Source organism: Seriola lalandi, unplaced genomic scaffold, assembly GCF_002814215.2.
Source record: "Seriola lalandi dorsalis isolate HSWRI2012SDOR001 ecotype SW California unplaced genomic scaffold, Sedor1 jcf7180002054616, whole genome shotgun sequence".
Classification (NCBI taxonomy): Eukaryota; Metazoa; Chordata; class Actinopteri; order Carangiformes; family Carangidae; genus Seriola; species Seriola lalandi.
This window is the reverse complement of record NW_019525169.1, coordinates 992,839-1,006,167: the sequence shown is the minus strand read 5'-3', so window position 1 is coordinate 1,006,167 and position 13,329 is coordinate 992,839. Positions and strand designations below refer to the sequence as shown.

General features: G+C 41.8%; 1 protein-coding gene across 2 annotated transcripts in view; it reads right to left on the bottom strand.

The window, feature by feature from the left end:
* The window catches only part of dlgap1b (discs, large (Drosophila) homolog-associated protein 1b), an 86,276-nt gene that overhangs the window by 17,284 nt on the left and 55,663 nt on the right, over positions 1-13,329 (bottom strand). For both annotated transcript variants that reach the window (XM_023420094.2, XM_023420096.2), the window contains exon 6: positions 13,048-13,303. In XM_023420094.2, the coding sequence (XP_023275862.1) occupies positions 13,048-13,303 (256 nt within the window). The remainder of the gene's footprint in view (positions 1-13,047; positions 13,304-13,329) is intronic.

Below are 13,329 nucleotides of genomic sequence, written 5' to 3'. Positions count from 1 at the left end.
GGGTGGGGGGGGGCGGCAGGAGTGCACTGCCGCAGCCATTCTTTGTGTTTGCCGTAGCCCTGTCAGCTCCTCCCTGTGCCCCTCTGTCATTTTTTCTCCTCTCTCTCCTCTTTTCTCAAATAGAGAGCAGGAGGGGAAGAATGAATGACATTCTCTTGCTTGCACTTCCTGTGTCAAAAGATATCCAAATGCCACTCTTCCTCTCTAAATGGCTATAATCAAAGCATTCCAGGCCATAACAAGCTGGGACCAATTAAGTCGTAAGTAAACATAAACACCTAGCAGCCACTAACCAACGCTTTAAGTCCTGCAGATTTATCCTACTGACTTCTATTCCGCTTTAGAGCATGTACAGACAGGAAATCACTGTCTATTCAGGTCAGGGAAGTACACAATAATTACACATGATTGATATTATGATAAAGCAATTTCTGCACAAATATTCAGCAAGTGCGTACAGGTGCAAGTCATCTGCATAGGTTAATTATGATCAGGTTGAATCAGAGTGTCGTGTTACGGATAAATTGGGCTGTATCCAACACTTCCAGGCCGGATCAGACCACACAAAATGTTTCTGGCAACGAGCTTCAAAGCAGCTGAGGCTATGATGACATCTAGTGAAAGATTTGATATTGCAAGTCTAAGGATTTGCTCTTTTCCCTGCTTACATTCAGCTCACAAGAACCTGATTTACTTTAAATTGAATTTTCAATTTGACATCAGACGGAGCAGAATTACACTATTAAACTCAGCATTATGATAGAAGGCCAAACACATTAAAACAAATTAAACTGAAGCTGTGGAAAAAAAAGGCAGTAAATCTACAGATGTATCATTTTTGAACTCAATTCAATTCCTCTGGATCTGCTTATCTGATGACTAACACTCTTAAGCCGACACTGAGCCGTATAAAAGGGATGCTCAGTGTTTTTCCCATGTGTCAATGAAAGAGCGACAGTGCAAGTTCCCACTGGCTTGCATTCTCAGACAGTCGTGACAGGATGAAGTAATTACTGAGTGGCTGACACACCAGCATGGCTAGGATTTATCTCCTCCAGGAAGGGAGATAGCCAAATCACAGTTTACCCACATCCAGCTCCCAGTTCAGGCTTGATCCCCGCAGCTGCAAACAGTGAAGCCACACACAGACACTTTGACACCGTACAGTCGCATGCGTGTGAGCACGCCCACATGCTCGAAAGCTCCATCGAGGTACGGCTGCCAACCGCAACTGAGAACAGCGTCTTTCTCCTGCTTCTTCCATATGTATGCTGTGCGTGTGCTAGTGTGTTACCACATGCCTCGACCCGGCCCCTGTTTCCTGTCAAACACACCTACTAGCACCATCAAAGCAAGTGGAATGACAGTATTAAGCAGGTGTGTGTGTGTGTGTGTGTGTGTGTGTGTGTGTGTGTGTGTGAGAGAGAGAGAGAGAGACAGCAAGAGAGAGAATTGGAGAGACAGATGACACCAGAGTGCTGTTTAATTTACATCCCCTCTTTGAATAATAATTCCACCTTAGAGGATGAGCAGCTTTGATCCACTGACACACAGGTGTATTTCACATGCAGAGGCATACGTTGCTAAGGCAGGGCTTTATCTGTCCCTGTAATTAACGCCAGAGCAGGAAATGGAGAGCACTATGTGTATGTGTTTTTTTTGTGTGTGTGTGTGTGTGTGTGTGTGTGTGCGACTCAGGAACAGACATGGCAGGAGGGATTGATGGAGCTCAAAGAAGCATTCCAGAGCAACGTCGTTGTTTGATCTCTGTGTCTCAGCCACATACACATCAAGCAGAGCAGAATGTCAGTCATGACTCAGGGCTACAGTATCACTCATTTCTCTATCTCAGTTTCTTTCCGTCTGTTATACACACACACACGCACACACACACTGCTAGTGTTGATAGGACAGAAAATGTGCCTAGCTAACAGTTAACACTGATCTCAGGATAGAACTTGTGAGTTTCACCGGGACTAATTGCTGTAGTGAAACATCAGATGGCAGGATTTATTGCAAAACTAGTGAAGCAGCTCCATCTAGTGGTGACAAATGAGAAAAAAAAAACTGATGTGAAAATGCTTAAAAACCCTTGTTTCATTTAACATCCACTTCACACTTAAATTACATTTAAGTGATGGGATCAGCTGTTTTTCAGCTCCGTCTCATGGAGAAAGCAGGCATTCTTCTGTTTGGTCTACCACTAAATGTAGAAACTGGAAGTGTTGAATGTGCCATTTCAGTTACTGTATATCGAACACGACTTTCACTTGTTCCTCTTACATGGAACCACACTATAATCTGTTTAATCATGTAAAAAGAAAAACAGATTTTTTTAAAATATGGACAGTGATGCAGAAAGACGTAGTTGTCAAACAAGTTTGCTTGTTACTTGGAGAAAACCTTGGAGATAAAGCTTTAGACTCATCAGATTTATGTTTTTCTTCTTTTATGGAGGTCCACGATTTATTTAAAACTTTCCATATAAATATGTTAAAAGTAAAGTCTAGCAGTTTGTACAATGTCGCCCTGAGATCTCTTGTTATATTTTTATGTTTGATATATAGTGTCTTGTAATTCCATGTGGGATCGGGCACATGTTTGGCATGGCCCAGACATAAAACTATCTAACTACTGAATAGACTGTTATTAGTCTGAGCATTGACAGCTTCACATGAAAACTGACACCTCCTGTATCGCATTGTCAGTGGCAGCCTTTGTTTCACACAAATACTTCAGTACAACAAGAAAGAAAGTCTCTTTTCTGTATTAGCTTAGAGCTTAACAGTTTTAATTAACAAGCATATTTTCACCTGACCTCTTCATCTTTGTTCTCCTGTTCTGCTTTTTATGTGGATTACTACAAATCTGGATTTAACTTTGCCCGCAGCACAGAGGAATTAGGAGGCAGATGAAAGAGGGAAGTTGAAAGAGTAGAAGTGAGTACAGAAAAGTCAGTGAGAAAGAGAGAGAGAGAGAGAGAGAGAGAGAGAGAGAGAAACACTAAATATGCAAGGAAATTTAGCAGAAGAGGTCAGCTCTGAAGACAATTTGGTCCGCTTGGATTCTAGAGCTATACTTGAGTACATGTTTATTTTATCTTTTATTTGTTTTCCTGAAATTGAATTTCAACTACAAGACAGGAGTTTTCCTTCAGTAGGAATTATTGTTGCAGCTGAATCCCGCGTCATCCTTCACACCGTTCTGTTTTCAGTGCCCCTGAGCCAGCGAGACTGTGTTTATGAGTTTCCTGTCATCACATCTCTATCCAGAGTTACTGTAAATGAGGACACCTCACACCTTCACTAGGTGTGTGCCTTTCCTTTGTCAAGTTTTTCATCAGCCTAACTTTAACACGATAATTGCTTCCTAAAAGACAAGAGACAGAAGGGGGGCAGCTGAAGTCTGAGCACCTCTGTGTGTGTGTGTTTGTGTGTGTGTGTGTGTGTGCGTGTGTGTTGCTGAGAGAATATGACCGGGTAATCTGACAGTACATGACCGAGAGAGAGGGAGCACTTGGGAAATGTAGGCAATACTGTCTTCCCTCAATAAACTGAAGAGAGGAAAAGATAAAAAAATATATATAACTGAAGATAACTGAATATAACAAAAGAGAGAGAGAGATTGCAAGCCATGACTGACTGTGTTAGTCCCACAGGGGTAAAACAACCTGCAGGCAACTGGATATACTTTACAAACCACTCCAAGACTGCTCTGAACTCATAAGCAACAACATTATCTCAGCTTAGAACTTATTGCTTAAAGCCTCTATGCAGGTACTGCGTCTGTTTCACTTTAAAACCTCCACTTATATGGGTTGTACTGTTAATTTATTTGTGCTGTAGATTTATGATGTGTCCATGTGACTATTTGTAATAAAGGGCTGATCTACACTGTGATGAAGCCCCTGATGTTTCCCCGCAGGTATAATAATATATCACAGGATGTGAAACCAGGAGGCAAAATCTTACTTTGTTTTGTTTTTTAACTAAAATACAACAGACTAAAAATATAGCAAACAATAATTCTACTCTTTAAAATGATCTTGCCTGTTGGGAACAGTCATTCCTGTAACGTTTTACTGCACACTAAGTTTAAATACCAATACAGTTTTAACAGCTGGCTCTTCAGTATATGGCTGTGTAACTGTGCCCCTGAGAAAACATTTCTCTGGATGAATTTTGAGCCACTACTCATGAGTTGGAACGATTTGTGAATGAAACTGAGGGAAACTAATGATCCCTCAGGGCAAAGTAGGTACAGCAGAAATTAATGGGATTCTGCTGGAGGAAAAAATGACTTTAGGCTACTGCATGAGCACAAAAACAGAATAAGTAAGCAATAAAAACATAAAATGCTAAAATAATAATGCCGAGAAATCCAGTGTAAACTGAGTGGAAACAGTGCCACATTTTAAGTAAGTTGTTGATTGAAAGTGTAAGCAGTTATGGATGTTCTTCAAATATTCAAATATAATAACAAATATAATTATTATGTGCTACTAACACTCATAAACTTGCAATTGTTGTATCTCTTGCTTGGTAATTACGTGTCATTGTGACTTAGGCTTTCCTGGATGAATGTGTCAACAGCTGAGCCTTCCCTAACTCATACTCAGGATGCCTCTGTCATTTACATGATAGCCTCCGAACATAAACCCACATGGCTATGGCCTAGTTGGATCACCACATACATGTGTCTACTGTACATGTCTTTGTGTCCATGGCATGTTGATCTCAGTAGGGTCTTGTCTGAAAATAGAAAGCAGAAAGCTGGTAGGTGAGCAGGCTCGCAGCATAGCTGGCATCAATGACGCACATGAGCTGAAGTGTGTGCATGACTCAGTCAACACAGATGGCTGGTTAGAAAACATGGGGTCGCCGACCGCTCGTCTGTCACACAGTTAGGTGTTCGGGGCCCTTTATCCACCATAGCAGGCCTCAAACTGGTAAGTGGCACCACTGAACTCTTCTCCCATAAGGCCTGGGGGCTTAGAAACTGACTCCTGTGCCCTCCGGTTGCCCACTTTAACGAGCACAGAGGTCTGAGATGAACCCCTATGAACTCCAATGCCAGAGGGACCCTCAGTCTGACCTGAATAACTGGACCCTACAGAGGCGTGTGTTGGGATGCAGGCCACACCTGTCAACCCCCACCCCCCCCCCCCCCCCCCATCAGAGATATAATACTAAAATAAACTGGGAGCTGGAAGTTGTTCAACATTTCCCAGCTCCCATGAGTGGAGGGTGAAAGGAAATAGCATGTGGGTTAATCTCAGTGTGCTCAAAAGCTGCAGAGGGCCAAGCAGATGGCTGAAAGTTTATTTAATCGCAGTTGCCATGCATGACTGCAGAGGGAAAACTTAAAAAAAAAAAAAAATTGTAATTTAAAAAGGTATTAACTTAAATGATCTTATTTCATTATAAAAAAATATCAGTTTAGTTTAGAAATATCACAATCAAATTCTTAGAATATAATTCATATATTTTGTATTGCTATTAATAATTGTATTTCTTATTTAACTGGTCCTGTCATTGAAGCTGTACCTATTACTGAGCATTAACAACTATAAGAGGATTCCTCCATTTTCATGTGAAGCATGAATAAGCAGAAAGCATGGGATGGGCACTGAAAGCTTCATCGTAAAGCGAGCCGCAGCAACAACACAACTTCCGGTCCGCACCTTCAAAGTAAAGGTACGTGACTCACTGAAAATTTCACCGGTATAGCTTATTATTCTTGCTGACTTGAGGTCGGGTACTCAACTTCCCATGTGGGCACTGCTGTGAGCTTTTAAACATCCTTCCTCGAATGTAATAGGAGGCGCTCCAACTCCAACGTCTTCTACATTGTGTCCGATACCATTTTATTTTGACAGCTCGCTACTTGTTGCCCTCTTTCCCCGAGACATTTCGCAGTTTATTTTGAAGGCCACATTGCCTAACTTCCTGCCTCTGCCCTTCTTGACGCAGCCTCACAATCGCTCATGACAAACAACAGAGGAACACAACAGCAGCTTCTACTCACAAAGGCGAATCCAGTAGTCACACATGCCGAGCAGCGCGCTGTACAAACACTGAAGCAACGTCATGAAAACCGCGGGTCTGCAACACTGAGCTGAGCTGAGATGACAGGAGTCCTCTCTCCCTCTATTCCTCTTTCACTCTGACGATATTGGATCTTATGTCAGGATGTGGACGCGCCTTGATCGCACCCCCCGCCCCACACAAACACTTAATAACTCATTCAGCACTGGGTGGGACAGTCCCGTTCAGCCATGATGAAAACTTTACAGTAGTGCCTCTATAACGTTCCCCTCTGATTTCTTAAGAAACTGTTTTTAAACATACTTGAACCACATATTCAAATAGACAATATTTTTTTAATATTATTAAAAAAACAAAAAAAACAATATAATCGCTTTTTTTGCCTAAAATAGACAAAAGTCAAAATATTTTGTATTAAAACTTAAACTTGCCTTTAAAATCCCCACATGTAGGCCTACTATTGTAAAAAATCAAGTTATTCTAACAATGTTTTTAAGTATTTTTATTACTTTGTGTGAGTTAGGGGTGATTGTGCACTATAAATAAATTTCAAGTTGAAGTTTACATAAAACTCAATTCAAAACTACACTATGATAACCTGATAAACTTTGTGTTTTTGATTCTCAGCCCATTAAATACAGCTCAAGCTTCCCTAACTTTATCACCCATCCATACAAACACATGCAGCCAAACAGACAGTGTGATTCATTAACTCGGATAAGCTAATGACTGCCACCCTGTGGTTAAGTAGAGAGTGGTGTAGCTGATTTGCACTGAGCATTTTCACACCAAGAGGGGAAAGGATTTAGTTCAGGATTAGCCCTTGTTATTGCGTACAATGCTTATATTTAAGGATATCAGATATTTGCTGTATAATAGGGGTTGGTGGGGTCATGATCACCTTATGCAGTGTGCTCGCACATTACATAAAGCACTTGTTACAACCTAACACCAGTTTAGATCTGTATCTCTTTTTATTTTGCGTTGTGGAAATTAACTGATCACCAGATAGATTACATAATAGTGGTGCAATAATGACTTGATAGCACCTTATTCACACAGGCCTGGGGTATTAAGCCCTGACCCTGCTCTGAACTCATCACTCTCTGTTAACCGACACAACAGGCAAGCAGATGGCCAAATCCACAGAAACTGACGGCAGCAGCAGCATGGAACAAAGAAACACAGCTCAGTGTCACCAGGACCAATAGTTCTGTCAGACCTAATGCTGCCACAGGGGCCTTTCACCTGTAGTCCTCCTCAAATCCACCTTGAGAGGGGACCCTCTCAAAACAAATAAACAAACACACACGGTGCCCGGGAGCAGCATTTTTCTTTGCTTTTACAACATATGAGTCACCCTGACATATGACAAACATATCTCGGCCTCGCTCTTGGAAATTTGCGTGGGCTGGTGGAGGTGTGAGGGGAGATCTGGTCGAATGCATGCCTTGATCTTGATTCAACCAGACTTTAGCGGTCTGTATCCCTGCCACTTTAATTTAGCACTCTGGGAAATCCAAAGATATTTATTCTCACGAGCTTGCTCGGAACAGAACTCCTGGAAAAGTGCCAGCAATGGCAGTGATTGTTGTTAATTGGGTCAAGCTGTCTGGTAGTTTTCATCCACCCACTCACATAGCTACTGTAAAAGGATAAGGGCAGAGGTACAGTGCTGTGTTACACTGAGCCCCTGGGGGCAGTGTTGTACAGGCTTTATTTCAGCCTGTAGAACTGTACCATGAAGAGCTGGGAATACACAGGAGCCCCTTGTGATTTCACCAGTAAAGCCTGCAGACATTACAGTGAATGTGAAGCTTAGTTTTCCAGACTGAAAAGAGCATGCTGTGCTCAGATATCTACCATATCTATCAGTAATACATGGACAGATATCTGCTGATGTCACATACTTCTTTAGAGGAATAGTTTGACATTTTCTTGCAGAGAGTTAAAGGAAAAATTTGATACCACGCTCATGTTGGCACAGTGAAGCTACCACCAGAAGCCAGCTAACTTAGCACAAAAACTGGAAACAAGCTCATTTGTTCAACCTTTTCCTTTAAAAAAGAAAAAAAAATGCTCCTTACATCTTTTACATTTACATTGATCAATTATTCCTGTGTTTTTGTTCTTTCCATAAATTGTCCTCATCTTTGTTTTCAGAGGTCAAGTCTGAACAGAGTTTCATAATATTGAATAGATGTTTAAATTCATTATAAGATGCAAATGTACATATACAGCAGTGCCTACTGACTTAATCTGGGAATGAAGCAATTCTCAGTTTTTCCTGTGTAATCAGAATTACATCCAGGATATTTGAAGTAATAATGGAACAAAAACTCTTAAATACCTAATGTGTATCTTAAGTGGATATGAAATATGAAGTCTCTCTGCAGTGACATTATAAACTTGACCTCCTTAGTTAGTTTCTTAACTGATTCCTGACACCTGCACCTGCTGGTGATGATGGATTTAAAGTAACACACAGAGTTTGAGTTTGTGACAAACCTGGGTCTTGTTTTGGAGTAATTTTACTCTTATATGTTTATAAAAAAAATCAGTGGCTCTCTTGGTGTTCAGATAATCCCTGCTCAAAAGTTGAGCAGTGAGCAGTGCAGAGTGCAGATGCTTCTCCTCTCATTACTCAGTGAATCTCAGCAATAGAACCTCCAACAAGCCTTTATTTGACAAGCTTAATAAACTGGTGGATATCCCACTTGGAGAAATCTTTAATTGTTGTTCTTTTATATCCCCCCCCCCCCCCAAAAAAAAAAAAAATCTGTGAGAAGGTGGAAAATCTACACTATCATGATTCCTTTTTTTTGTACAGTAAGAGATAGAAAATTGTGTCCAGAGCTGCTTCAGAAAATGAAATGAAGAGGTGGGTAATCCACAGAGACCATCAGCAAAATGAGCCACAAGCATGCCTCAAACACTTACTTAAGGAATGCTTTATTGAGCGCACTGTCTCTGTTCGGGGCCAAAGGAAATTCACAGCCATTAAATTAAACATTGTCCTTCCTATTACAGGGAGCTAGTGGAGGAAAGCAAATCTTTTCAGCCAATCCCTCAGCACCACTGAAAAATAGATGTTGGGAAAATGAGGCTGGATAATTGACAGCAGGTCAGTGAGCCAGCGAAACTGAGGTTCAGGGGAAGACAAACACAAACTATGACACATTTCCTAGACTTACGATCTGTGTGTATACTCACACACAGATCCCTAAATTCTTCTTCTTAGTGAAACAACAGGTTGATTTACTTACACACCTAACCGCTGTTGTGCAAAGGCAGGGTATCTAGCTGTTGCGTAAGAGGCCAAGGAAGGGGAAGACAAAGCAGCAGACCAAAGAGGTGATGAATATGTTAACTGGAGACGACGCGGGGTGGAGAAGCCAGAGCTTAGAGACAGTAAAATCCTCACATTAACCGATTGCTATGGATTTTCCCAAGCTTTAGAAAGAGGATCTGCTCCAGATTTTGTTAAACCGATCCAAAGGAGCTGGTGTCCGAGGTAATAGTAATGCGCGCGTGCGTGAGTGTGTGTGTGTGTGTGTGTGTGTGTGTGTGTGTGTGTGTGTGTGTGTGTGACTGCGCTGGTTACCGTGTGTGTGCGTACATGCTAGTTTGAGTGGGCAGAGAGGCAGGCAAAAGCAACCACAGCCACTTGATGTTCAAAGAGAAGAGATCAAAGGACAGCCCCTTACTTCGGTCTCCTTCCTCAGGATTAAAAAGATCATCAATAATAATGGGCTGGAGCAGCGCAGTGGGCAAACTGGAGAGAAGCTTGAGCGGAAGCTGATAGGTCTCTCCTGTCTGTATGTGTGTGTGTGTACGCGTGTACCTGTATGTGTGATATTTTGGTGGTTTGCCGCGGGGACAAGTGGGAGCAGAAAACCATAAGTGCGGGCTGTTTTTTCTCGAGCTGGTGCCTGAACCATCCTTTAGACACGTCATGCAAAATTCACCACAACAACGTCTTCACTTCTCACTTTTGGCTCCCAGTTGAGTTCTGGTGAAATTTATGAATGTGTATGTGTGTCGAGCAGTGAGCACTGGGAAGCGAGCATTGTACAATGCCGGCGTACAGTGATGTTACAGCACATCTCCGTTATGTGTACGTGGGACAGTACGTCTACGGTACATCATGTTGGATGGGGGGTAATGACGGGAATCCTTCCGTATTTATGACCTGATAAGGTTTCAGCAAAGAGATGGTAGCTGCCAGTCATAACGTCCTTTCGACTGCTACTGCACATCCCAGCTGTCTTACATTTTTTAAACGTGTATCAAAAGTAATATAATATACGCAGATAACAAATTATTAACAAGACTCATCCAAAAGCTATGAATAGTGAGTTTCATTTAAAAATAATGAAGTTGTGTCAGTTGTTAATATTAATGTTTCTCGATTGTTTTGATGTTGCAGAGTTGGACATGTGAGCGTTGCATATTGTTTACGTGTATGAGGCTTTTAAAATGTTGTTCGGGTTATTATTGAAGCATTAATGTGGAAATAGCATGTTGTTGTTGTTGTTGGTCAAGCTTGAGCTAATTTTAATTACTTAATACTCTGCTGGGTACCTTAATCTGTAATAATGTGTCATATTTTATAAACTGATCACGTTTTATATCTGAAATCCTTATCAGCGAAGTACTAACTACTTTATATTCTATAAAACTATACTAACTACAACTGTCAAATACAGTACATGTAGTGGAGTAAAAAGTAAATTTCCCTCTGAAATGTTGTGGAGATTGAGTATAATGTAACATAAAATATAGATTCTCAAATGAAGTACAAGTACTTCAAAAATGTACCTGACTAAATGTACTTAGTTACATTCCTCCACTGTGAGCAAATAAATGCAAATAAACTTTACAAGACGGAGATATATATATATATATATATATATATATATATATATATATATAAAATAATAAGCTTCATCTGTGAAATCCTGCCAAAAATCAGATTTTTGGTGTTTATTAAGCTTTAGCGGTGTTAATTAAAGGGCCCAACCCTGTATTTCACACACTGCGTGAACAGTGTGTAAAAGTCTGAAAATGGCGATTGCGGTAACTCCCACATGACGTGAACATGGCGGCGGTGCAAGTGTTAAACCAGCGGATAGCGAGAGTGTAGCAAAAGTGTAGTCAGACTGAGCTCTTTTCCTGTTCTCCTTCCAATCTCCCTCTCTTCCTTTCCTCTTCAATCACGGTCTTCCCCCAGGAGGAGAAAAAGGAGAGGGAGCTAATTAATTACAGTGACTGACGACTCAGTGGTGAAGATCTAAGGAGGTGATGAATTGTGCTGTAGTACATCTATGACAGTAATCTGAAGCAATCCCCTACCTTCACTTCCAACCACAGTGAACTGCTCTCCACATCGCCTCATAATATATCACTCGATCCCACTCTCCTGTTCGTCTGAGCCTCAGTTACAGCCAGGATACAATAAGGTCTGCCTCGAGTGAAGGTCAAAGGTCAGACGAAGCCGACGGCCAATCACATTATTCTATGGAAACCAGTGAGAAGATTGCCCTCGACTGGTGGCAGCGGCATAATGTCGGATCATCAGCAACCACAAAGCGGATATATCTCTTTTCTGTACTTTCACAAAGTCCATTCATCATGTGACAAACCCAGGCGTCAAAAATGTTCAATAAATTGCCAACAGCTGTGAAGGTACTGCTGCAGACATGTATGCTACATAACACAAACATGCAAACACATTATTCTTTACATTATCAGCAAATGATTACAGATCGAGCGAGTTGCATCTGCGAAGCGTGTGGCAGATGTGAGAAAGAGACCTGTGTCACGTGCAGCAGCAGCAGCAGCAGCACTACAGAGCAGCTGTCTTGCTTGAAAACCAGAGTTTAGTCCCAACAACACTTCATCTGATAGATGGTTTTCATTATCTCTTCCCTCCTCAGGGGAAGGAGCTCCGAATGCCCCTCTCTTGATCGTATCAGTCTCCTTTTATAGATCAGTAACTACCACCACACAATAGAACAATCAACTGAATTCTCCATTGCCTTTAATTGTATTGTTAGTAAAACAGTTGGGTGCGACTTTATATTTTGACTAATTTTATTAACTGGAGAGAGAAATTATAGTCAGGAGGAAGCAAATTTTAAACAGCACTGAATAAATATTTGCTCAGAGTCGATGGTCAGACCTTTGAATTGACTGAATTAGTTTTGCCATTCTTCCAATTTGCAGTAAATGTGTTTAATTAGCTGACTGTAACCTTGTCGGCTAAGTTTGTGGAAATGCTGTCTCTTAATTGGCATAATTAAAACGGAATGGAGGAGAATTCCATTGTGCGTCAGGCGACGATGACTCAACGTGCACAATGTAAGGGAATGACGTCTGGATTTGCAGTGGGAAACACAGAAGCACCCAGTGCTGGATGCCAGCCCCACTCAGCATCAATACTGCATGCAGTAATGCTGGAAAGCCAAGCGCTCCAGACCATGAGGCACACAAGAGGGCTAAAATAAGACCCAGCAGCCACTGAGCTTTACAGCTCGAATAAGCTCTTATGTGGGAAAAACAGTTCTGCATTCATCGTATTGTATCTGAGAAGAAAACTGGGTCAGATGGATAATAGCGCAGAGGGTTTGGGCCTGCGTTTGTAAAGGGAAACTAGTTTGCGGTCAGCTAAATAAAAGTAATTATTTTCCAATAATCTAAAACAAATGCAAGACTGGTTTTCGACATAAATTAGAAATAAGAGAATTTGATTTGATGGCACTGCCCAATCCGATGTCAGTCTTAATGGAAGGATAAATCTCCCTTTGCAGCAACTGCAGCTCTAATTTATTTATTTTTCTCCTTTGACACTATACACATGCTGCATAACTTAGACACACAGCACATTTATAATACATACCTTCTATGCACAGGTATAAATTTATAATGGTCTATGGATTATGTATGTTCACACATGTTCATGAGCCTATGCGTGAGTTAAGCGCATGTTCCCACCGACCTGTGCTGCTCTGGATGGTTCTGACAGTGGTGGTGGTGCGCGGGGGGGAGTTGGTCCTTCTGTTGCCCACTGCGACGCCTCCCTCCGCCTCCTCCTGCGAGCAGCCTTTCTCTATGGCACGCACGTAGCTGTGGCTCCGCATGCGGAAGCAGCCGGGCATGGGCAGGTCCAGGGCATCCACCGCCTGCGACTCCATCTCACTGAACACTGACTCACACACCGCCTCGATCTGCCCGTTCACCTCCACCTCGCTCACCTGCGGAGGACGGGAATGGGGTGGGG